The sequence below is a fragment of the Lampris incognitus genome, chromosome 19 (genome assembly GCF_029633865.1).
Source record: "Lampris incognitus isolate fLamInc1 chromosome 19, fLamInc1.hap2, whole genome shotgun sequence".
NCBI classification, from domain to species: Eukaryota; Metazoa; Chordata; class Actinopteri; order Lampriformes; family Lampridae; genus Lampris; species Lampris incognitus.
In genome coordinates, this window is record NC_079229.1 from 34,796,931 (window position 1) to 34,824,051 (window position 27,121).

General features: G+C 46.5%; 1 protein-coding gene across 4 annotated transcripts; it reads right to left on the reverse strand.

Moving 5' to 3' along the window:
* Nucleotides 1–831: 831 nt before the first annotated feature.
* On the reverse strand, nt 832–24,919 carry rnpc3 (RNA-binding region (RNP1, RRM) containing 3). Of its 4 annotated transcripts, none has more exons than XM_056299647.1 (16): nt 24,695–24,919; nt 22,689–22,845; nt 21,145–21,192; nt 20,897–21,006; nt 17,234–17,323; nt 14,613–14,724; nt 13,846–13,914; nt 12,772–12,911; nt 11,914–12,039; nt 11,352–11,509; nt 9,222–9,404; nt 6,318–6,412; nt 6,007–6,065; nt 4,203–4,335; nt 2,027–2,104; nt 832–911 (listed from the first exon to the last, which is right to left on the reverse strand). In XM_056299647.1, the coding sequence occupies exons 2-15, from the start codon at nt 22,839–22,841 to the stop codon at nt 2,036–2,038; spliced, it is 1,545 nt and encodes a 514-aa protein (XP_056155622.1). In that variant the 5' UTR covers nt 22,842–22,845; nt 24,695–24,919; the 3' UTR covers nt 832–911; nt 2,027–2,035. The 4 variants fall into 4 exon arrangements, with proteins under 4 accessions (XP_056155622.1, XP_056155621.1, XP_056155623.1 ...); XM_056299646.1 differs by lacking the exon at nt 24,695–24,919 and adding an exon at nt 24,272–24,460; XM_056299648.1 differs by lacking the exon at nt 24,695–24,919 and adding an exon at nt 23,658–23,714.
* Between the last annotated feature and the right edge of the window lie 2,202 nt (nt 24,920–27,121).

Here is a 27,121-nt window from a genome sequence, read left to right on the forward strand (position 1 = left end):
TCCGGGTGCTCCGGTTTCCTCCCACAGTCCAAAGACATGTAGGTCAGGTGACTCGGCCGTACTAAACTGTCCCTAGGAATGAATGTGTGTGTGTGTGTGTGTGTGTGATGGCCTGGCGGCCTGTCCAGGGTGTCCCTCCGTCTGCCACCCAGTGACTGCTGGGATAGGCTCCAGCATCCCCGAGAGCAGCATAAGCGGTTCGGATAATGGATGGATGATCATTTTTATAATTATCAAATAAAAAATAAAGCCCTGTGTAGTGAATGTTGAATGAAAAGATGTACATCATCTGGGAACCATTGTGATTTTGCTCTTATTAGATTTACAACCATCATGTATTCACCCCCCGCCAATTTTAAATCCCCTTACGACCCGTGCATGGTTCCCAGAGCATTTACAAGGCAGCGCTGCAGAAGCTAAAGGACAAATTCAGAAGAAACTTGACTGGCAGCAGCACCACAAACAACACTGCTCCGTTTACGGGGAGCCAGTGTCCTCCACCGTCTCTGCTAAGCTCACAGATGGGGCCAGCCGGGGATTGTAAAATATGGCTAAGCAAACTCTGCAGTCATTTCTCACAGACCGGTCTGTTTGTTTGCTCGTCTCTTCAGGAGTCGGGGTTTTTTTCCCCCACCGTGTTGATACCCGACCATCTGCTGCTGAGTTCATCTAGATCTCGTTATACCTTCTCCCATCGCCGTGTTTACCCGCCTGTCTGCGCCCTCTCAAGTTCAGGACTAAAGATTACCATTCACAATGGAGCATTTCCCCACCAGTCCGTCCCACAAGTTTATAGTGTGAAGGTCTGACAAATAAAGACAGAGTATCATAAACCTTTTAAAAAAAACAAACCTTTTATTTACAAAAGTAAACGAGAGACATCTGATCTCCATCTCCTCTGGTTTAGGTACCTGCAATTCAGAGTTGATGTCAGGTGAAGTTTAAAATAAACCTTTACAGCCTCTCAGGTTAAAAATCCCTGATTACTGAAGACAGCGTACAGTCATAAAATGCAGTTTGAAGTCAGTAGATTTCATTTCAGTCACCCGGGTAGCAAAATGTCAAAAATGAAACGCAAGACTCTCAACGGGACTCGTGCAGAGATGAATCCAGTTGAGTGTTTTGCATTTCTTTTCTTTTTTTGACACGTCATTTAATCCTATTAAAGGTACGATCCGCAATGGCGTGCACTCCCACGGAGTAGCCCGACAACAGGAGAGAACCGTGACATCTCTCTCCATCAGGGCAACACCGTGAAGTTTTTTTTTCTGGGGGGGGGGGCATTTCCTCCCCTTTTCCTCCCCAGTTGTACTTGGCCAATTACCCCACTCTTCCGAGCCGTCCCGGTCGCTGCTCCACCCCGTCTGCCGATCCGGGGAGGGCTGCAGACTACCACAGGCCTCCTCCCATACATGTGGAGTCACCAGCTGCTTCTTTTCACCTGACAGTGAGGAGTTTCACCAGGGGGACGTAGCGCGTGGGAGGATCACGCTATTCCCCCCAGTTCCCCCTCCCCCCCGAACAGGCACCCTGACCGACCACAGGAGGCGCTAGTGCAGCGACCAGGACACATACCCACATCCAGCTTCCCACCTGCAGACACGGCCAATTGTGTCTGTAGGGACGCCCGACCAAGCCGGAGGTAACAAGGGGATTCGAACCGGCGATCCCTGTGTTGGTAGGCAACGGAATAGACCGCCACACCATCCAGATGCTCTGTGGATTGTACCTTTACGTTCTGACCAACTTAAAACACCAGCAGCTTAGAAATAAACACAAATCACTTCAGTGCCAAAATAAAGGTCTACTTCCAAAGGATATGACAGAATAAGGATACAAATGGTTCTGCTGGGTCACAATTTCAAGGCTCGACATCTTGAAAAAAATAAGTGTTTAAAACAACATTATAATGGCAGTTATGTTTGCGATACATATGTGAGTATCCTTTAAAACAAATAACTTTTCTTCTGTCTGTCTGGCAGGACGTGAAATACTTTTAGAATAACGGAAGATAAAACTCGCTCACCTGTTGACTTCAGCGTGGTTTTGTTCCTCTCCTGGGGTCGGCGGCGTCGGCTTTGGGCCGGGCTGATCTGGCGAATTGCTGTGGGCTTTGAGTTAAGGTGTGGGTACAGCAGACATGACAGCTCCATAAACCACCAGTGAAAACCTCGTCTGAGTCCAGATAATTTCAGGATTCAGCTGAAAATGCTTTTCAGAGCTTTTAACGGTCATCTCTGAAATGGAGCGGGCTTTCTGTCCAGCCCGCTAAAACAACACCAGCCGGGGCCCAGAACCGCTTTTCTCTCGACACGTACGGACGCTACTTATACACGATATGTCTGTTGGTGGGCGATTCAACATTGGATTCATCTGAACCTCCCCCAGGGCATTACTGTGGTTCATCACGCTGAAGAAACAATAGCACATTTACACACACACACACACACATTACCACTGACCCGGAAACGTCTGTTAGTCATCCATATGGACCGCTTGTAGAACGAAAGGTCCACATTCATACCAGGGTTTACTTCTGGTGAAGGTTTCCTGTAAAGCCGACTGCATGCAGCCTGATCCTACGGAAAAGCGGGTTTTGTCTGGCCGGTAGTGAAATGGCGTCTCTGGGTGACTGACAGCACGGGGATGTATGTATGAAAAATGTAAGCCTGGCTTTTCCCGAAGCTGTGGATGCTTCCCTCAAGCAAACTTAATTTGAGAAAAGGTCTCGGCTCTGTTGTTGATAAATGTCTCGAGTCTGATAAATATCATCATAAGTGGACCATAAAAGAGTTTGGGTGTCTGCTGCTTACCGTAACACACCCACCCTTGCAGACACTGGTCGATAAATCAGTGACAACCGGTGACATTTACATGGCGGGGTACAGCTTCTAGATAGAAGAGTGGTAGTGGAGCGGGCGGACATGGAAAACTCTGCTGTTCGTACAGTCTTGGAGTTTGATCTGTTAGGATCTGAAAGGTATCCCGGCGTCTGAAGACACCTGTCTGACATCACTAAGCTCTAATGCAGTTCCAACGAAACACTAAAATAACTATCATGAGGACTCTAAACTGAGACTGGGCGGCACGGTGGTTAGCGCGGTCGCCTTGCAGAAGGTCCTGGGTTCGAGCCCCGGGGTAGTCCAACCTTGGGGGTCGTCCCGGGTCGTCCTCTGTGTGGAGTTTGCACGTTCTCCCCGCGTCTGCGTGGGTTTCCTCCGAGGGCTCCAGTTTCCTCCCACAGTCCAAAGACATGTAGGTCAGGTGAATCGGCTGTACCATCTTCAATATCGTCTTTCTATGCATGTTGTAGCTGTAACACTCCATTAGCAGCCATGATACTGAGCAGTCTTGTGTGTCTCCGAAACGCCACTGAAACGACGTCCCGCCAGTGACGTCACCAGGGACAATCCATGAATGTGAAAATGTCAACCCTTACTTCCAGGTTGGCCGCTACCTTCTGTGGGCTACACTGAATAGGAAAATGCAAATAAATACACTACATACAACTTTTGTAGCAAATGCCACCAAACACGATATAAAGATGGCGATTCATGGGTTGTCTGAAAGTGACATTTAATTCTGGTGCAATTCCACACAATCTCAGCAGTGGTTGAATGAATAAACTCTACTGATCCCCAAAGGGAAATTCTTCTTTGCATTTAACCCATCCTCGCTGTGTAGAGTGGGCAGCCGCCGTGCAGCACCCGGGGAACAACTCCTGTTCGTGTTGCCATGCCTTGCTCAGGGGCACAGACAGGAGTATTAACCCTAACATGCATGTCTTTTTGATGGTGGGGGAAACCGGAGCACCCGAAGAAAACCCACCACAGATATGGGGAGAACATGCAGACTCCACACATAGGACGACCTGAGATGACCCCCAAGGTTGGACTACCCCGGGGTTTGAACCCAGGCCCTTCTTGCTGTGAGGCGACAGCGCTAACCACTGCGCTGCCCATGTTTTAGAGAAACAATGAGGACTGCTCGATGCTATGGCTGCCAGTGGAGTGTTTTGCCTACAACATGTGTGTATACATAGAGTAATGTTGAAAATCATGACTGTGTCCCTTTAACATAGACAACCCCTGTTGCCACTTGTTTCCACTCCTGTCACAGAAACCAGCACCCCGCCTATACCACAACCCCCTAAAAATACAACTTGCCAAAAAAAAAAAAAAAAAAGTTGGAAGGAAGGATACAACAACGAGCGGCTTGTCGTAGAGAACGTAGCCATTGGTTTCCCGCAGGGCCTTCTCGGCGCTGCGCTCGCTGGGGAGTCCGACAAAGGCTTGTCCTTTCATCCGCCCCTCCTTCATTAACACCACGTCAAACCTGAGGAGAGACAGGAAGGGTCACACACCTCTACCGCCGAGTCGGTCACACTGCAGAGCCACGCAACGCAACAAGAGGAGCATGTCTTACACCGAACACCAAATCCCGACAAAAGCAGATAATACTGCCGGGCCAGATGGGAAATGATAAACATCACGATGACCATAGAGGTTTACACACGATATCATCATACCATATCTGCTCACATGTACAAGCAGACCAGGTCATACCGAGCGGTTTGGTGATGGAAAGTACAACAGAAAACCCGAACTAGTTTCAAATACCACGTTCCTCACATTTGAAACCTCGTTTTGTGAGAAAATTAGAACAGATTCTTTTTTTTCTCCTCCCTTTTTCTCCCCAGTTGTACCCAGCCAATCACCCCACTCTTCTGAGCCGTCCTGGTTGCTGCTCCACCCCCTCTGCTGATCCGGGGAGGGCTGCAGACTACCACATGCCTCCTCCCATACATGTGGAGTCATCAACTGCTTCTTTTCACCTGACAGTGAGGAGTTTCACCAGGGGGGCGTAGCGCATGGGAGGATCATGCTATTCCCCCCAGTTCCCCCTCCCCTCTGAACAGGCGCCCCAACCGACCAGAGGAGGCGCTAGTGCAGTGAACAGGACACATACCCACATCCGGCTTCCCACCCGCAGACATGGCCAATTGTGTCTGTAGGGATGCCCGACCAAGCCGGAGGTAACATGGGGATTCGGACTGCCCATCCCTGTGTTGGCAGGCAATGGAATAGACCGCTATGCTACCCGGACGCCCAGGCAACAGATTTTGGTTAAAATTTCGATATCAAGATTGTGTACCAGGGTCTGGCAATATCTAAATTTCATCCGGATAAAATACCTCTGAAAGAGGATAAATTATATTTAATTACTGAGAGAAATACCAAAGCAGTCCCATTCAAGACAACAAGCTCTGCCTTGTTGTGTGGCGTGTGTGTGTGTGTTTGTGTGTGCGCGCGCGCCTTGTTGTGGGGTGAACGGAGCAGAATTAAATGTTATTTATACGCTGGTAAAACATGGTACAGTAATTTCTATTGTTACTGTTGACTGGCCTATGCATCTTTTTTTTCTCTGCCATTCTATGTCGATGGCGGTGCTGACTCGGCTGCTCACGACCCTCCAGAACCCAGCTGTGTGTGAGCGGTTAGCGCTCATCTGCGTCTGGGAGCTCGACACGCGTTTGACAAGACGGGTGTTATTTTGAGGCCCCGCTGACACAAAGGGAAAACGTGAGTGTCCTCGTGAGCTCCATCTGTGTGTGGCAATCCAAAATAAGGTACTTTGCATGACTAACTTCAGACTTTCAAGTCAAATTTACACCTTATGCTACGTTCAAAAATAGGATCAGATAGAATACCCCCCCCCCCCGGGTGTGCAGTGACATGCAACCAAGATTAATGAGGTTCAGAATGCAGGACATATACAGCTGAGGACAGCGTCAAGTTATTCTGGTTGAATACGGGTTTTACCGGAGGCGGATTCCCTGCTCCTGGTTTCTATGTGGAGGGTGACCGGCAGAATCTGTTTGAACACCCACTACGTGACCCGGTTTGCTAAATTCCTTGTTAAGCTGTTGGTTATGTGCACACTGGTTAGGCTAATGTAGACTTTTAAAGTTAATTATTCATTTTTACACCAAACAGGATGACATACATGTTTCTCTCAGCGTCTGATGAAGGGTTGATGTATCTCCCGTAGATGTACTTCAGGTCCTGGAAGACAAAACCGTCACCAAAACCAAGGAAAATATCAATAACTTCATAAAAAATACATACATACATACACACACACAGACACACACACACACACACACAGACACACACACACACACACGGCTAGATGATAATGGACAAAGGAGTGATAAATGATTCAGAAATAAATGAACACACAGCACAGGCCTTGATAACCACTTGAACACGGGCCAACAGACGTGAAGTGGGTCGGCATTTATAAAAGGTACATACTTTCTCTTCCACTTGCTTGGCGATATTTTTCACATACAGTCGGCAGGTCGGCTCGCCTGGTTCATAACTTTTAAACACAGACATCCTTTTTATCTCTGAAACAAGAGGAGAAAAATAAAAACACAGCTCAGCTCAGGTGCATTTCAAACACAGGTAGAAAAGAAGCCAAACGGTGCTTCTGCTCACATGACGGCAAACTCAAAAGCCTTTCTGACTTCACGTCCAGCACTGAGCCCATCTTATTTAAACCAGAGCCAAATGGAGACGCAAGACACGCACAGCAGCATAAAGCCACAAGTAAACCCTGGACCTAAACAGGGCGGCACGGTGGCACAGTGGTTAGCGTGGTCGCCTCACAGCAAGAGGGTCCTGGGTTGGCCAACCTTGGGGGTCGTCCCCCCAACCTATTTTCAGTTTTTACAAATTTTCAGCAAAAAATACCCAGATTTTTAAACTGATTTTCCCCCGGATTTTATGTTTCCACGGATCCAAACGTAGTTCTTGTTCGTGTGAGGTTATGTAACAGTGTCCTCTTGTGGCGAAATTCGGCATGCTGGATGGCTTTGAAAAATAAAAACTGAAAACGCTGAGCCTTGCCTATATGTAATTAATCATCATATAAGAAACATTTTGGCGCTGCAGGCATTCAACACCGTCACAGGTGGTTTCGCACTGGAGTCTACTGAAGAGTTTACCTTGCGAGGCTGCTGGATTCGCGGGATCACAAGATCACACAAATCCATCTTGCCAGGCTTCAAGTTATGCGCTTGTGGCTGAACCACAGTGGTTCGAACCAAGCAGCGTACTATGAGGAGCTACTGGCGGATACGGGTGTGGTTTAGGTGTGACGACAGCTAGAAGTGACTGTTCCTTCGAAAACAACAATGGCGGCTCCTAAAGAGGTTAGTGTAGCTGCTGCTACAGCATCAGTTACATCACACCTGGGGAGTACATCTCCACTGAAAGAAGAGCAAAGAACAGCACTGAAGGCTTTTCTCGATGGAACATATTTTTTCGCTCTTCTCCCGACTGGCTTCGGCCAGAGTTTGATTTGACCTGATCAGTTTACGTCAGCCCGTGATAGACACTGCTAGACAGACAGCTCATCCAACCACCTGCCAAGGATTTTATGAAAGTGCCTGCCCTTTTCCAAACGGTTTCCAAAGACGACGTCTCAGATGGTTATGTGCAACAGATCATCTGGCATGTGAGGTTATACTGAAGGGTACCTTGCATGTCCTTTCGGACCTGTTGGATCCTATACAGAGACGGATCAATAACAGACAGAGAGATCAATAGATATATCATTAGGTAAATTGATAGATATATGGTATCAAAGTTACTTATCCACACTACCTAAAAGTTAATTGCTAACGAGCTGCTCACCTAGACTTGTTATGAATACACACTACAGCGAGCTACCAAGCTACAGCTTATCTGTTCCAAACACCGCTCCATTTGGTGGTGCCAGACAGTCAGAAAAGCCGGTGTAAGCCACATTGGAGAGCAGATGGGAGGACAACGAGGAGAAATGAAAGACAGCGGGCGGTGATCTGGGATATGAGCCGCCAGCCGTTCAGCTCGGTTCCAGGCCCGGATACAGCTGACTGTGACTGATATGGGGAGCAAGGAGCTCTCCCCATTTGTTGATCAGGTTTGTGTTACCACCTACAAGCCCGGTGAATGATGCTACATCGACCCTCTCCAGTGGTGTCCTGGTCACTAGTTTGGACTCTAACAATTACCCCACTCTTCCGAGCTGTCCCGGTCGCTGCTCCACCCCCTCTGCCGATCCGGGGAGGGCTGCAGAATACCACATGCCTCCTCTGATACATGTGGAGTTGCCAGCCGCTTCTTTTCACCTGACAGTGAGGAGTTTCGCCAGAGAGATATAGCACGTGGGATGATCACCCCTCCCCCCTGAACAGGCACCCAGACCATAACCTAACATACATATCTTTTGATAGTGGGAGGAAACTGGAGCACCGGGAGGAAACCCACACAGACACAGGGAGAACATGCAAACTCCACACAGAAAGGACCTGGGATGGCTTGGGGTTTGAACCCAGGACCTTCTTGCTGTGAGGCAACAGTGCCGACCACTAGGTCACCATGCTACCATTTAAATCATAAATATCTCCAAATTGATTACCGTTTCTCTGTAGTAATGCACTAAAGAACCTTGAGTGACATATGTACTGGCTGTGTTGGTACTGTAAGTATGTTGTACAGACGGTCATATTACTTAGTATTATTAACAGTATTAACAGTCTCCGAATGGACTGTGTAAGTTTTAGCCACTTCCTGAATATACTGCCCAAACCTCACACACGGATGTCACATCTTAGCACATAAAAATATGAAAAATATGCCATCTAAGTGGGTAAAAGCATGCTTTTATAACTTAGCTTTAAAATTGTCCATGATCTTAACAATTTTTCCAGAACATTTGATCAATTTTTTAATTTTCCAGGTGTTTTCCATGACACGCGGCTACACTGTCCACATGAAAAACTGCCCAGTGGCAGATTTAACCTACCAGCAGATAAAGAAAGACAGATAAATGATGTAGTCTTTCGACTTTTGAACCCAGAGCTATTTGTCCTATACACTGGCTCTTCTTGGATTAGAACAAACACAGCATGACTTTTCTTCTCTGCTCTTCACAGGACACCGGTACATCAACAACTCGACAAGATATCGTCATCTGTTTTTTTGGACATGAACATTTGCTCTGTCGGCTGCCACAATGGAGCCCATCGGCAAAAATCTATTCCCATTAAAGAAGTGGGCCGCAATTAAACGGTTTTCAAGTCTGACATGAACAGGTGTCGGCGGGTGGAGATCAAGGTGAGGGTGGAAAAGGGAAACAGTGTGTGATGGGAGATCGCGGGCGAGGCCTACCATCTCTGGAAAGGCGTCCCTTCTCCAGCTCCTTCCTGGAGATGACGTCTGAGGGGAGGTCCTGCTCCTCGTCGCTGTGCTCCTCTTGCTGCTGGGAGGCTTGGATGCTGGGAAAGAGCTTCCCAAAGCCTTCTCCCGCCTCCTCCAGGCTGCTGCTCGCCACGGGATTCCTCTCGTCCTCCTCTAAAGCAGACAAACACAGAGGGCGTTAGGAAGGGTTAAAATCTAACACACCTTCAAGGAAAACAGCAGTGATTTCCATGCTGGTCTGTTTTCTCCGGGTTTAACATTGTTTATATTGGCTTTTGGAAGGAAGGGCAATTTATACATGATCAGGGCGGAGAATTGGTTGAAGAAGCTGCAGAATGAAGGGAAGAGGCTTCGAATGGACTTTTGTTTTTCTCGCATTAAACTTCAAATAAAGACCTGAACTCAACTCTAAACCCACTCCTGCTTTGAAAATGAGTTCGAGAGGCAGAGGCGGAGGAAAAAAAATCTCTGGGTGAACGATAGGAAAAGGCGCAAATGCATTCTTACGTGCGCACGCGCGCGCACACACACACACACACACACACACACACACACACACACACACACACACACACACACACACACACACACACACAGAAGATAAAACGACTAGGAGCAGTGGGCCTGTACAAATCCGGGGCCAAAAAAAAAAGAAGCCTGTCACCCACATATAGCGTATGTTGCTGTGCACTCAGGCAAGCAGTACGGGGAACTGTTCTGATACACTCTGCAAAAAAACAAACCTGATCACTTCTTTCAAATTATCCGCTTCCTTATCTCCCTTCCCACCTCCACTTTCATTTAAATAGCTTGTTTATCAGAGCCACCACTCACACTTCCCCAAAACAAGACTAATCCAAAAAGCCACCTGTCATAGTTTATCTCTCCCGTGCCTTGAGGAAATCTTTTGTGTTTGACTTTGAGATCTGTTTTACTTCTCCGGGGCTCGCCGAGCGGAGAGGTTGTAGAAGCGGGTCGCTACAGAGAAGGGAGATAAGGCGAACCGGGAAACAGCCCAGCTGACAGGTAACACAAACGGAGCCGCCGATGGCGTTTTATCATACAGATAATGGCAGAGCTTCGACAGCACGAGTTCCCCTTGTAGCAGCCCGGGTGAGGAAAACACTATAAGGACGCCGCTTCGACTTCATCCGATGGAAAAGCTCAAGCTGATGGCAACTGGAGTAACAGATGTATGAAATGATCAACACACGACTCCATGTCATCAAGATAATGAATGTGATGGACACAGGTTAACACTGAAAAACACCAACCTGCTACCCTGTCTAACACAATATAACCTGACTGCAGCCACAACAGCTTCACACCTTAACTTCAACGCTAGATGAGCTCCAGATAATATAACCCAGTTCTTGTAGCCTTCCTGCTGATCCAGTTTCCATTCAACAGTTCAGGATTTCTCCCTCATGCTGGTTTGGAAACTCAACAAGCCAATGCAAATTAATTTGGGCTATTTAGTAGAAAATGTGTTCCAACCAATATCAAACCCATCAATCTGAGTATAAATTAGCTGCTTTGGGGCATCCAGGTAGCGTAGCAGTCTATTCTGTTGTCTACCAACAAGGGGATCGCCGGTTCAATTCCCCATGTTCCCTCCGGCTTGGTCGGGCATCCCTACAGACACAATTGGTTGTGTCTGCAAGTGGGAAGCCGGATGTGGGTATGTGCCCTGGTCGCTGCACTAGCGCCTCCTCTGGTCGGTCGGGGGAGTCTGTTCAGGGGGGAGGGGGAACTGGGGGAAATAGCGTGATCCTCTCACATGCTACAGCCCCCTGGCGAAACGCCTCACTGTCAGGTGAAAAGAAGAGGCTGGTGACTCCACATGTATGGGAGGAGGCATGTGGTAGTCTGCAGCCCTCCCCGGATCAGCAGAGGGGGTGGAGCAGGGACTGGAATGGCTCGGAAAACAGGGTAATTGGCCAAGTACAACTAGGGAGAAAAAGAGGGGGAAAAGCAACAACAAGAAAAAAAAACAGCTTCTTTGGTTCGTAATGTCGCTATAATGTGTTAAACATGACAAAAGTGACTACACTGTGAACTTGATTTGGTTATTATTCTTTTTTACAAGTGAAGAAATACCTCTCCTTTCGATGACAGAATCGGCCCCCTGATTCTTGCCCCCTCCTTCCAGTATGGCTGCCACTTCTGGAACTGAAAGGTGGAACTCTATTTTCCTTGACGTGGCAGACACGGGCTGCTCAAACACGTCGGAGGGCTGCAGCGTAGGCCCTGATGCACTGTGGGGGGAGACACACACACAATCACAACCTCCCTTACCTGCGACCTTTAAAAATGCTCACAATAAACTCATTTCCTGAGCGGGCGAAGGGTTTGGGATGGATATGTCATTTTCTGGTCAACAGACGATATTTCCCAGTCTGCAACACGCAGCCGTGAGACTCTGGGATGTGTGCGCACTTATAGTTTTGAAACAAGAGTTTGTGGTTTTCCATCATTAAGGGAGGGGTGTGTGTGGCACAGCGACAATAGCATCCAGGTCACACAGGGCTGTCTTTATGATGGAAGCGTATCGTCTGGAGGGGTTTGCTCCTCCTATTTTTTTTTTTTTTAACTGCGATTATAAAGAGTGTGGAACGGAGCGGTGTGCTGGGACTGCGATGTGCATGGATGCTCGGCGTACCTCTGAGAATCCGGTTTAGGAACACAGAGAAGATCCTTGATCTTCGGCTTCTTTCTCTTGGAAACAGTTTTTGTTCTCAGAGGTCTCTTGCATGCTTGATTGACCAGACCCATCAGGCGAGCAATCCTGGACAAAAGCAGCAAAAGGATTCAGATTAACATCTTAAAACTAACGTTGCAGAGAAAACTTAAATATTTTGGTGAGCCTATTTTTTTTATTTCAACCACTTCTGGCTTCAGAACATAAAATCTGGTGAATAGAGGTTACAATGCATGAGTTGCAGTGACAGTTTCAGTATGACTTTTTTTTTTTTGGACCCCCCCCCCCCCCTTTTCTCCCCAGTTGTACTCAGCCAATTACCCCGCTCTTCTGAGCCGCCTCGGTCGCTGCTCCACCCCCTCTGCCGATCCGGGGGGGGGGGGGGTTGCAGACTACCACATGCCTCCTCCGATACATGTGGAGTCGCCAGCCGCTTCTTTTCATCTGACAGTGAGGAGTTTCACCAGGCGGAAGTAGCACGTGGGAGGATCACGCTATTCCCCCCAGTTCCCCCTCCCCCCCGAACAGGCACCCCCGACTGACCAGAGGAGGCGCTAATACAGCGACCAGGACATACCCATATCCGGCTTCCCACCCGCAGACACGGCCAATTGTGTCTGTAGGGACACCCGACCAAGCTGGGGCAACACGGGGATTCAAACCGGCGATCCCCATGTTGGTAGGCAACAGAATAGACCGCCACGACATCCGGACACCCAGTTTCTGTATGACTTTAACAATCACGAAGCAATTTATGCTCCATGTCAATAACCAGGGGTATTTGAGTCCCCGCTGACATCATGGTAAGTTGTGGCCCACCTCTTTGTGTCTTCGTCGTCTCCACTCTCGTACTCCGACTCCTCCTCACTTGACAGCTCCATCTCCTCCTCTGGTAAAGGAGGGTTTTCTGGTGGCAGTGGAGGAGGCATGGGGACAGGTGGTACAGGAGGCTGCTCAAACTACAAGAAAAAAGATACCAGAGTCAGAACCATGTTTATTGGCCATGTAGGTTTGCACATGCATGGAATGTGACTGCGGTTTCGTGGCTGTGTGTGTACTTACACAGAATAACAACACTACAATCTTCAGATGTATAGACAAGGATTGACTTATACAGGCGAAATAAGCGGTCATAAAGTGCAATGGTGCAGAGAATATATCAGATATGCGTAAATTGATGTTAGCAGGTTACTTACATACATGCCTGAGGTAGATGGACATGTCAGAGTGTAAAAGATGATTGGCCTACTGTTGCCTATGGGCTGTTAGCTTAACTCACAGGGTTCTGATCCAAATAAGAGGTCAGCATAAGCAAAATTAAACTACTTTCTTTTTATTTTTTGGATCCCCCCCCCCACTTTTTTCTCCCAAACTGTCCAATTACCCCACTCTTCCAAGCCGTCCTGGTCGCTGCTCCACCCCCTCTGCCGATCCAGGGAGGGCTGCAGACTACCACATGCTTCCTCTGTTTGCCAGCCGCTTCATTTCACCTGACAGGGAGGAGTTTCGCCAGGGGGACGTAGTGCATGGGAGGATCACACTATTCCCCCCAGTTCCCCCTCCCCCCTGAACAGCAGCCCCAACTGACCAGAGGAGGCGCTAGTGCAGCAACCAAGACACATACCCACATCCGGCTTCCCACCCACAGACACTGCCAATTGGGTCTGTAGAGATGCCCGACCAAGCCGGCGATAACACGGGGCTTCCAACCAGCGATCCCCACCTTGGTAGGCAATGGAATAGACCGCCACGCTACCCGGACGCCCAGTTAAACTAGTTACTAAAAAAACTGGGATTCACCTTTATGAATAGTTGTAACAGGGAATATGGCGTCAAGTTGAACTGCACTGTGACTGCATGTACCAAGTAAATATTGTATAAGTCAAGGCTTACCATGGGAGGTCTGGCAGTGATCGGGCCAAAGGGACATGGTAAATTCATCTTGTTCATCAGGTGAAGAACCTGTGTGACGAGACCAAAGTGTTAACAGTTATTCCACTCAAGCTCATCTGCATATCTAAATTTCACAACGAGAGCCGTGTTGGAGATGACAAACACAAACACACCGCAAAAAGACAGCGTCTGCCTGCAGCTCCACATGGAAGCCAGCCCGTAAAGCTTCTGCATGTTGATGTAAAAGACAGGATGAGGGTGAGGCAGTGTGTGAGACAGTGACGGCGTCGCCGAGTGTGCAGGAAGCTCCAGCGCGACACACCAGCGCCACCAAGAAAGACAAGCGGGTAGCAGCAACAGTGAAAATGCAGTCGGCCTGGCTCTGAGGGAAATGTTAAGCCCATAACTCACACCTCCCACTTACAGTTTATTATTAATACTTGCTCCCCAAATTGAAATTTACAAGGCAAATATTTGATGTTTGATCTTTAAGAGGTTTGATGTCATTCACAAACCTCCGAGACATTTACTCTGCAACTAGAACGCCATTTCACCACGTTGAATCCGAAGCCTAGAAAGGCTGTCATATTTGCATATTTTGCACATGTTCCCATTTCCCACGTTGAGGTAAAAATAGAGATATATGTAAATGCACAGACAGCATCGGTGCCTGAAAACCGTTACTGTGTACACACAGCTGACTTAACGTCTGTGTGCAAACCCCCGCTACCGACGCAGAACTGAAAGAATATGAATGATGTACTCACTTGAACATAAAACTTTGGTACACTGATGAGGGCATGCGTTATATTTGTCAGGATTCCATTTGAAGGTGGTGGGTATAAATATTTCAGACTGGGGTTTACTTGAAATTTCAACCTGTGAAAAGAAAGAGAGGCAGAGCAGGGGAGGGAGAGAGAGACACAGAGAGAGAGCATGAGAGAGAGAGAGAAAAGGGAGTATTAGGTAAAGGAAAACCAGCAGCTGCATCCTGCAACCTTAAAAAAGAAGAATTTGGGGGGCGTCTGGGGAGCATGGTGGTCTATTCCATTGCCTACCAACACGGGGATTGCAGGTTCGAATCCCCGTGTTACATCCGGCTTGGTCGGGTGTACCCACAGACACAATTGGCAGTGTCTGTGGGTGGGAAGCTGGATGTGGGTATGTGCCCTGGTCGCTGCACTAGCACCTCTTCTGGTTGGTCGGGGCGCCTGTCCGGAGGGGGGGAACTGGGGGGGGAATAGCGTGATCCTCCCAGCACTACATCCCCCTGGTGAAACTCCCCACTGTCAGGAGAAAAGAAGCGGCTGGTGACTTCACATGTGTCGGAGGAGGCATGTGGTAGTCTGCGGCCCTCCCCGGATCGGCAGAGAGGGTGGAGCAGTGAACAGGATGGCTCAGAGAGCGGCATAATCGGCTGAATACAATTGGGGAGGGGGAAAAAAAGTCAAAACACCGGGAAACATGAATACAGAAGCAGGCTTGTGAGCTATAGATGGCTTGCTTATGTTAAAACCAGCCACATTACGGGACATCAGGACCAAGATGCCAAGCATGGACCAAGACGTTGTCTCCATGTAATAATGGCCGTGAGGGGTTCAGCCTGGGTAAAGAAAGTATGAGAGGCCAAATCCAATTCAACTCAGACACGTGGACTGGAAGTTTGTGTACAGTAGATGCACCGTCCCCTCTACTCGGTCAAATGACAGTGAGACTTGTGCGATGTGGCGCCCCTGCTGAGATGCAGAGGAATATATGATTAAAGCAGTTCGACATTTTCATTTGGACTGAATTCTAGATGGGATGCTTGAACTGCTTGTCCAGTGTGACGAAAAGGGCGGATGACTGTGAAAATGAAACCCATCTATGTGCTGCATGAGTGGTGAGTATAAAACTTGCATAGACTTCAAAAATGCCAAACTATTCCTTAAAAGTCATTGTTCAGAGATCAAGTAATAGCAGATGGTAAAGCCTAAACAAAGAATATAGTCCCTCTTATTGAACATAACACAAGGGAACGCTCCTCTTTGATATGATGGGAAGGAGATTTGATTACTTTGCTGGAATGGTACAGACTCGCAGCCTTGGAGCGAGGGCTATCAAAAACCACCTGGTGCCACCAACTGGCAGGACAGGCGGCCTGTCAGGTGCCGGGCACCGGGAGCTGTGAGAGCCCAGCCTGGCCCTCTAATTGGACATGAGGCCACTGACAGCTCCTGACCAGGGCCCTCAGACTCATGTACAGTTTTACTCAATCAGTCAGCGAGTCTGAGGGCAGCAACGAGGCAGGCGGGTGCTAAGCTGGGGGCCAGCGCACGCTCACGCTGACAGCCCTTATAGCTGATGTGAGGCGCGTATGTGAGTGTGTTGATGTGCAGGGGAAGAACTGTGTTGCGAGGTGGGTTAATGAACAGGTTACAGTCATGAAGTGGATTAAACCAAGATTTACTCTGTTTCCCCTTTCTTAGCTCTTGAAGTGCCATCCACTCACTAACCATGAATAACTGCCCACTAATCCCCCGTCAGTGAAATGTGAAAACGGCGGTTTCCTTTTCAGTGAAAGGGAAAACTTATGTGACCAAAGTTAATTTGTGTGCCACAGAATTTTCAAAAGGTTTTGCAAAAGAATGATATAAAACTCTGATAGTTTGGCACCCGGGTAGCCCAGTGGTCTATTCCGTTGCCTACCAACACGGGGATCAGCGGTTCGAATCCCCGTGTTACCTCTGGCTTGGTCGGCTGTCTCTACAGACACAATTGGCCGTGTCTGCGGGTGGGAAGCCAGATGTGGGTTTGTGTCCTGGTTGCTGCACTAGCGCCTCCTCTGGTCGGTTAGGGCGCCTGTTCGGGGGGAGGAGGGGGAACTGGGGGGACTAGTGTGAGCCCCCCACGTGCTACGTCCCCCTGGTGAAACTCCCCACTGTCAGGTGAAAAGAAGCGGCTGGCGACTCCACATGTATGGGAGGAGGCATGTGGTAGTCTGCGGCCCTCCCTGGATCAGCAGGGGGGGTGGAGCAGCGACCGGGACGAGTGGAGTAATTGGCCGAGTACAATTGGGCAGAAAAGGGGGGGGGGGGCTCTGATAGTTTATTATTATTTTGTCCATGAAATGTGACTTTGTGTCATAATACATCTCTGCAGGAAAGTGAGAGCTCTGTTGACAACTGGGTTGTCACACCGTCTTGTATTCTGGTGGTGACCCGACTGGTGGATGTCTTATGACACAGTGACTACAACATGTAATGTTTCATGACTTGTTTTCTCCAAACACCGCTTTACGTTCAACACAGTCGAAAGTTTCAATGAGACGAAAGATGACTCACAGCTGGTCAAGAGTACTCGTCCAACAATTATCTAAAACTGCATCGATGCATTCTGCCACACTTACCCCAGGTTCGGTGCAATGCCCATCTCTATGAGGGGGAAGGGTGGCGGCTGTTTCTTCTCTGGTCTCTTCTGCACTTCAGCAGTTTTAACACTACAGAGGAGGAAAATCAGTTCGTTACAATCCCACTTCAGGCATTATCCCGGACTAAACCGATCCTCCAAGTCTGCATAAGCAGACCCGCAAACTCTAGAGTCTTGAAAAAGATGACAAGATCCATCCATCCATTATCCAAACGGCTTATCCTTACTCAGGGTCGCGGGGATGCCAGAGCCTATCCCAGCAGTCATTGGGCAGCAGGCGGGGAGACACCCTGGACAGGTCGCCAGGCCATCACAGGGCTGACACATAAGCCTAGGGACAATTTAGTACGGCCGATTCACCTGACCTACATGTCTTTGGACCGTGGGAGGAAAAAAAAATTAAAATCAGGTAGCATGGTCCGGGGGCATTCTCTCCCGGAAGAACATTTTAGTGATTGTTATACGCAAATTAAACCTTCTGGAGCATTTTGAGATTAGAATACAAAGAGAAAGCATTTTTTTTGATAAACGCATATATTGAATTTGGATTATTTTAACCACAACTTCCGTCTACAGGCGAGAGAGGGGAAGAGGGAGAACACACGTCATGCTTTTCTTTTTTTTTTGTTCACGGCACATGCAGCTGCCGCCATGGGCGCCGTGTGGCAAATTGTGGCCAATCACTCACTCATGGACAACCTGAGAGGGACGTTTGGTAGGACGCATGCACAAATTCCACTGGGGGCTACGAGTGGCAAATTGTGGTCACTGGCTCACTCATAGACAACCTGATAGGGACGTCTGCTGTTGCCCCCTTTCTCAGTGAACACCCCCTTGCTGCACCTACGTGTGCAGTACAGGTGCGCTGTGGATCTGAAGCTTTCGTGTTTGTTTAAGTCTCTTCGCCTGTACAAGCGTTTCGCGTGCATCTCTGCGCTGCTCTGCGGAGGAAGGTGGCTTTAAACGCCCGGCGTTATTTACATCGCACTGTTCTGTGAGGCAGTGGCTACTGGGCTGTAAGCAGCACTTTATTTGCTCAGGCTGCTGGAAATCAAACTTGACTCATGGCAAACTCTCTCACGCCATGCACAATCATTCTCGTGTAATTCACTTGACCTGAGCAAATAAAGTGCTGCACTGTAGCCTCCACACACAGTAAGTGCAAACATGACAAGAGTGACGATGCACGTTCATGTTCGCTATGAAAATAAAGGCTTATGCTAAGTTTTGGTAGAAATTTGCCAAGGTCGAGTGTAAAGGGTGTCTTCAAGCAGACGTTACGCACCGATTGGCCCTCAGAAATGCCGCAGAATTTACTAAAACTACACTACTGATTGGGGCGGCACGGTGGCGCAGTGGTAGCGTGGTCACTTCACAGCAAGAAGGTCCTGGGTTCAAGCCGCGGGGTAGTCCAACCTTGGGGGTCATCCCGGGTCATCCTCTGTGTGGAGTTTGCGTGTTCTCCCCGTGTCTGCGTGGATTTCCCCCGGGTGCTCCGGTTTCCTCCCACAGTCCAAAAACATGTGGGTCAGGTGAATCGGCCGTACTAAATTGTCCCTCGGTGTGAATGTGTGTGTGGGCCCTGTGATGACCTGGCGGCTTGTCCAGGGTGTCTCCCCGCCTGCCGCCTGATGACTGCTGGGAGAGGCTCCAGCATCCCCGCGACCCTGTGCAGGATAAGCGGTTTGGATAATGGATGGACACTACTAATTGGACAATCCAATAAGGTTGATGATAGCCTGGATCAGCGGGAAGCACAATCTCATAGCCAAGACAGATAATGTGCAATCGCAGCCATTCTCTCCTCACACACTCAGCACCCCCCGCCCATTTTTAAAAACTCTCCGACAAGTTTGTGGTATGCATTAGAACATTGAGGAGGAGCAGCTCTTTATCTATTCATTTGGTTCGTTGTCCCCTGTGTTTTGCTAAATGCATTATTAATTGTGTCATCATAAAGTTTCAAGCCCATAAATTAAACTCATCCTACTCCATAAGATCAATGTCCAATGAGAAGAATGGGGTTATAGTTAAAACTATACTCAAATGAGAACTAACAGTTAACAGAGACCACCTGTAGCAGCATTAAAGCATTATTAAAGTTAGGCTCATTAGCTAATTATTCAAAATGCTCGGATTTTCTCTGTTTATGTAAAAACATTTTTTTCAATCTGTGATCTTAACGTGATTTTTAGTAGGGATCGACCAATTATCGGTCTAGCTGATTATCGGCTTAGATATGTCATTTTTCATATTGCTATCGGCATATTTTTGTCGGCCAAGCCGATATTTCCTTTTAAATCACATATTGAAAATGTTTACTATTTCCTTACATACAGAAAAAAGGTTTTGAAACAATCACATGAAGAGGAGAGATGTGAGTGAAAAGAGGAGAAAGGGGAAACTTGTAGAAAAACAGCAAGCAAGAATGGTCAGGTCGTGTGTTCAAAAGCCTAACTACAGCATTATCAGGAGTAAAATCTATTAGACACAATAAATGCATCAATCAAATTTCGCTGCACAGGAGCAAGGTTATGAAAATAAACTTCAAAATGAAGCTACAACCTTTATTTAGCTGGAACTCACCCGAACATTTTTCAAGGGATTTCTAAATTTTGCAGGAGTCTTTAAACCTTCTCAGCATCGGCAACATCATTCCTTCAAAATACATTATTGACAGTTGCTTTTAAAAACTGTCATAAACTTTCATAAAGGGAGAGAGCAAAGGACAACTCTTTGGTAAACTGGTCGGGCTGTCAATGAATGTTCAAATTCGTATATAACTGAATCGTGGGGAAAAAAAAAAACACATGGGAGGGTTTTGTCTGTGTCCTATTCCTCAACTTCCGTGCCGGCTACTCCTGCTGAATCTCCAAACTGGGAGCCCACAGACTCCCACCTACTGCAGATAATACACTGACTATTGGTAAGTACCTCATGCAACCCCACTTCAAAAAACCCGAACTATCCCTTTAAAGATAAGAGAAAGGGAACATAATGACACTAATGCACATTTTTCCATTCAGTTCAGTCAAAGCCTGCTGGGAGCACTCGAACCAATTTATGTGGAATTATTTTAATATTGTAATTATTCAGTTTGATCCAAGTTTACTTCCTGCTGTCCATGCTGTTTAATTCATTCCGTTTTCATGTTTTGGAAGTTACTTATTTTTTTTATTAAAGAAGAATTCCACTCAGATTGTTATCTAGTACCTTGACCATCATGCGCTTTATTTTTTCAAATATTTTCTGTTTTACACAAAATTCAATCAAACCTATGTTCATTTAAAGGCAGCCTTGTGTTGGGGTTTGTGTCGCTGTAAATTTTGGTACACATTGTTAAAAAAAAAAAAAATACTGCAAATGAATATCGGCCCCAAATATCGGTTATCGGCCGCCATAACGTACCGATAATCGATATCGGTATCGGCCCTGAAAAAAAAAACAAAGAACCCATATCGGTCGACCCCTATGATCAAAAAGGAAGCCATCTTGCTCTCTGATAAATGCTCAAACACTTAGTACGTGCAAGAAGGAAAGGCAGCTGTGATACTTATTCAGCCTAGTGGGTACAGTTTGTGCAGGGCAAGTGGAATAACTGATTTGGTTGTGATTATCATTTGTCATGGTTCAGGAAAATTACCTGTCTGACACAGGTGGGTCCTTTAACACTGTGACATGATCTTGGCCTTTGGCAAACTCCACAACAAGCGTGTGCTTGAGAATTTCTGATTGATGGAGTCTGCTGAGTGCCTGAAAGACATATGGAAGCAAATATATATCTCAGAATACTTCTGCATTAGCAAATGTCTGTTAATATATGTAACTGTAGTTATTTTAGTTTGTGTAGATACATTGCAATTACAATTCATCATAAAATACAAAGATCACCTTTGCTGCCGACTTCTCACTGCTGAAAGTGGCAAATGCTGCATGTTTCTATGGAGACAGTAAAAGTCAGTTTTGTTAGTTTGAAAATATCTACTTGAAAATATGTAAAGATAAAGCTGTTTTTCAGTGTGAAACCATCAGTTATTTTTTTGGATGGCCTATAGTCCATGCAAAACTCTTGGGAAAACTTTTTACATTATGTCTTTATGCGTGCTCAATAATCCAGTAAGAAAATGCCAGAAAGGTGAATCAGTTCATCTGGACACGTTTATAGAGAGAGAAACGTTTCGTCATCATCTAAGTGACCTCTTCAGTCTCAACTCACTGCAGGTATCCCACCCTTATAAACAATACAGTGGCATAACAACCGAAACCAACAATCAGTTTCAAACACAAATTGCCATGAGCATTAACTAGTTTCAATGGCCATGTGTACTATTCACAGATTTGGGAATGGTCGCAATCACAGCATTGTAAAATGAGATGTGATGCGACAGATGTACCCTTAGGCCCCCCTCTTGCATACGGGATGGTTGTTCCCTCTTCACCAGCGTTCCTCCCCATCAAGGATGTGCAAATCCTCATCCTTAAAAGAGTGGCCACTGGCCTGTAGATGGGTGCAGACTGTGGAGTCTTAGCCTAACGTGTTAGCTCTTCTGTGTTGTGACATCCTCTTGGTCAGCGTCTGTTTGGTTTCCCCAATGTACAAGTCACGGCCATCCTCTAGGCACTTAACAGTGCACTATATTGCTCTGTTTGTGCCAGGGGACCCGATCCTTGGGGTGGACCAATTTCTGGCGCAGTGTTTTGGGGTTTGAAAGCAACTGAGACATGATATTTGAAAAATATGCATCTCAACTGTTCCGACACTGCCACCAGATACAGAATCACCACTGGTTTATGCATATACCCCTTCCACACTGGCCAAAAAACCCGCTAACATCCACCTTTTTACATTGACCAAAGGCAGATGTTAGCAGGTTTTTTTGGCCACTGTGAAAACGTCATTAGACAGCTGTTGTCCTTCTCCCATCGATTGGCTGGTGCACTGTTTGGGCGTCTTCCTGGCTTTGACAAACGCCCAGTTAGGATAACCACACTTATCCAGGGCCTGTTTAATGTGGGATTTCTCCCCTTCCCCAGCTGCTGTGTCAGTGGAGACATTGTCAGCTCGGTGGTACAGCATCCTGATGACTCCTAGTTTGCGCTCCAGTGGATGATGCGAGTCAAACCTTAAGTACGTTTGAGCTGGTTTACGGTAAACATCAAAAATCCTCTGTGAATAGTACACATTGCCATTGAAACTCTAGTTAATGCTCACGGCAATTTGCATATGAAACCGATCGTTGTTTTCGGTCATTATGCCACTGTATTATTTATCGGGATGGGGATACCTGCAGTCAGTTGAAACTGAAGAGGTCACTTAGATGAGTGATGAAACATTTCTCTCAATAAACGTTGTGTCCAGATGAACTGATTAAACTTTCTGTCATCTTTACAGTTTGATATTTAGACTTACAATGCATCAGCCAGGCACAACCTACCAAAGGTCCTCTGTCTGAGAACTGTCTGACTGACACGGCTCCAAAGTACATCAGGAGGTCCTCTTTCTCCTCCGGGGTCAGTTCAGCTGGTAAATGTCGGATGAGCAGGGTTTTAGCCTCCTTTCTCTGGACCAGTGACTCATTATTGTCCATTTTACTGCAGAAGGAAAGAAGCCTGATAAATAAACGTTACAAAAAACGTTCCTTGCTGCATATATGCTGTTATCTATATTTGTTTCTACCTGTTTGGGCATCATATCCACAATACTAATGAGTGTTTATCAAAAATGCCATTATGTAAATATTTTGTGAGCGCACCAACAGTCATCTCTACAATGTCATCAAACTATCAATATCGAGGTATTCGGTCAAAGACATCGTGATATTTCATTTTCTCCATTTCACCCAGCCCTAATAAGGGGTCAGGAAATGGATTCAGCGCAGAATCACAATACCACCCTGCAGCAATTTCCTTGAATTACATCACTGAAGCACAGTGAACGGATGCCGTGAAGAGGTTTGTTATTATGATTTCTGCATCTCTGTATTTGAATTTAAATTGTTTGAATGTTTTACTCAGGGAAACGTCGCCATGTTTTGGACTTTAATGACATATGGGACTTCAGTTTAATGCATTTTTCCACAATTTCTCCAGATTATTGCAGTTTTCAAATTATACTGCAGATAAGAGGAACATCAACAACTAATGCGACCAAATCGCAATACCACTTTGTGTTGAATTGACACCGACATATCGTTTAAATGTCAAACCTGCTGAATTCCTAATCCAGGTAAGAAAATCAAAGAAAGTACTACACTATTTAACCAAAACCCAACATCACCCTCCCTCCTCCCCCAATCACAATAAAAGTGCTCCCCTCCATAAACCCACTAAAACTCTTCTTCTCTAACATAACTACAGAACATATTAACATCCATTTCCATTATACTCCTACAAATATTCCACACCTCAACTTTCCTCTCTTCGTAATGGGCCATATTCCTCCTTAGCTTGACAGCAAACCTTGCACGGCTGAAAACACAATTTAATAAATTAACATTACATCCGTTCACTTTGCCCGTCACCCCAAACAACCACAATTATCCCCAATCCCTCCATGCTGGATTGAGAGCAGACCGGACGCCACAGCGACTCACTACCCCCTCTTGAGGTACAAAGTGGTATTACGAGACGGGACGGGGCTAGCTGGTTAGCATGCTAACTTCATTGTATCTCTGCAACGCCGCACAAAGACGTCTTCGGCGTAGCGTCAGAACTGATACTTCTTCGCATCCTGTTGACCATTTTTGAACGTTTTAAACTAAAACATTGCCCTTTTAAGTGCACCGTAATCATCAAGCGCCATCGGTTGCCAGACGTACAACAGAAGAGGAATGGGGCGAGCATGTTAATATGAGCCACATCTGCAGAAAAGTGGGTTTGCAAGTAAACTGGATCCCAGCTTGTGTGATAACTTTAATAATAATAATAACTGATCCACGACTGAGCTTGTGACGTGTGGGAGGCGCAGGAGAACCCCACCTGCTGCTACCGCTGAGCAGGGAGCCGCGCATTAGCTTACCTTCGCGTTACCGCACTCCGCAAGCTCTCTAACGCGACTCTCGTCGCCGCAGACGGCCGCTGCGTCGCTTTTAGCACCGCCACGGACCCAAAAGGGGGGCCGCTGTCGACACGCAGCGAATATCGGAAGCCCAAACTAAACGAAACGCGTGGCGGTTTCGAATGAATTCCCTGACAGCGGCCAGCGGGGACACCCTAGCGAAACGGTAACGGCGATACGAACACGTCACTTCCGCCCAAAGCAAGCGCCGATTGGACGCTCGATCCGCCCGCCCACGGAGCGAAGCTTTATTGGCTGAACGATGTCCGTCAATCAAACAGGTCGCGTTTCTTTAATCGCGCTTTTGTGGCTGCGGCAGCCGCTCCGAGCGCTCTCAATTACTTAACAAACTTCTCCGGGGACTTCGGGGGAACCTGTACTTACAACTTGTCATTAAACTCGTCTGTTTTCACGTCGCGATCCCACGTGGTTCACTCATGCTCGACGGCTTTTGTCGCGTCCGTTCATATCGTTTCTGCCCGTAACGCTGCGGCGGCGCTCTCATACACGGTGCGGCTCTTCCACTTCCGGTCCAAAACGCGTTTACTCTGGTTCAGTCCACACTTCTCCCGTAAACCGGAAAGGGGCTGCGAGATTAACATGAGCCTCCCGCAGCCGCCCAACCGATAGAAGAAGAAGAAGAAGAAAGCCCTGTGGATATTGTGTTTAGAAATCTGTCGCTCGTTGCATTCTTTATTTAGACTGACGCAGCATCACAGGCAGACCCGATCAAACGACCCAGAGCCCGCAGGCATCACCAATCGATCCCAGCACAATGGAACAGCATAACAGACATAACAATGTCGTCCCCACAGCCACAGCCAAGATCCTGTACGCCTCTCTGCTGCTGCTTAGGCAGGCCACATTATGTGTTGTCCGGCCACGGCTTGAATCGCCGAGCCATGTGCCAGTCACGTCGTTACACAGGCTCAGTAATCCAGGTCAAGAAATCACAGAAAATGGGGGGAAATATGGTCTCTTCCTTATGGATAGTATCTGCTGGTTGTCAAAGTTAAAGAAATCTATTGTCACGTCATTCATCGCTGTTGTCCTGTCAAGTCGTTTTTAGTAAGATTCAAGAAGGATATTGATATGCATACTTTTTGTAATATGCACCCAGAGACTGTCTTCCAGTCTCGTTTCATGTCGGACTAGATCTATCACACTTCTGTACTTTGCTTGAAGGGTGTCTTGTTTGGTCTTGCAAATTATAGAAAAGAATTGGAAAATGAATAGTTTCTGTGTAACCTCGTCATATTGCTGGCCAAATTTTATATGCATAAATACAAGTAAGGTGTTCAAATTATCCCTCTTTTTGCACCTTTAAAAAGGAAGCAGAGTCCTGCATTAGTGCATTATCCACTGCATGCAATAGGAAAAGCTGTGAAAACCTTAAATTTATGCTCCAAATGTAACATATTAATATATATATATATAGTGAGTCAAGTAAATTCTCAATTTTAAAGAATTTAATTGACTCACTTGATTATTTTGCTCCTTATTTGTTGAGCACTTCCCTACCGTTGAGTGTTTCTTTTAACAAAGTCGTATATCATTTCTTTAGATGTTTTTACTGCACCCCTTCATTTCTATAATTGTGTCAAACTTTGTTTGTAACCCCTGGCGCTGTTTATCTGTTTGTTTGTTATTCCTATTACTGCTATATGTATTCGGTATTTCTGATATTGAATATTTTTTTTAAATCACAGAGAGGTGAATCAGTTCACCTGGGCACAACGTTCATTGAGAGAGAAACGTGTCATCACTCATCTCGGGGACCTCCTCAGTCTCAACTGGCTGCAGGTGTCCCACCCTTATTAACGATACAGTGGCAGAACCACCCAAACCAACGACCGGTGTCATATGCAGACTGTGGTGAGCAGTAACTAGAGTTACAAAGGCCACGTGTACGAGTCCCAGAGGACTGGGGAGCAGGCGCAATCACAGCAATCCCTGATCCATCTTTCTGTGACGTGCCAATTACGGTCTGCATTTATTTGGTGTGCTTCTTTTGACCGGCAGAGGTCGCTCTCACCACAAAAGTGGCAGCTGACTGGCAGGTTGGATATCCCGTTTTATGAGTTTCCATTTCAAATTCAATCAATCAATCAATCCATCAATCAATCAATCAGTCAAGTTGCATTTTATATAGCGCTTCTCTAGCTGCAACAGCCACTCAAAGCACTTTACAATTAATCAATTCATTAAGATCATAGTTGTGAAAATTAAATTAAATTAAGATAAGTCAAAATTACTGATGCATTAATAAAATTTAATAAAATTTAATATAAATATAGAATGATAAAAGTTAAGTTACTAATAAGATAATTAAATTAAGATAATAGCTGTGAAAATAAAAATTGTGAGAAGTGAGGTTTTTTTGGCCGGCTGTAACGCTAAAAAAATAATAATCGCCAATTAGTAAAGGAAAATCTTTGAGGGGAGATAACAGCAAAGAGACATTCAAACAGTTCAATTTTCATTTCTTTAAAAAAACCTTCCTTTTACATCATCTCTCTCTCTCTCTCTCATTATCAGGTATGCAGGCAGGCTGGGTTCACAGCATACATGCCCAAATTCATTTTTTGTTTTTATTTATTTATTCTGGATGGTTTCTTCTGTTATTACTGCCTTATTTTGCACCGGTTGTAAAGCACATTGCATTTTAAATGCATGGAATGTACTTTATAACTTTATAAATAAAGTTTGATTGATTGATTGATTGACTCATTGGTTGATTAGCTGAGTGATTGACTGACACATAGGTTCATAGATGCTTTAGGACTTAGGAAAGTTTGTCATATTGGTGCA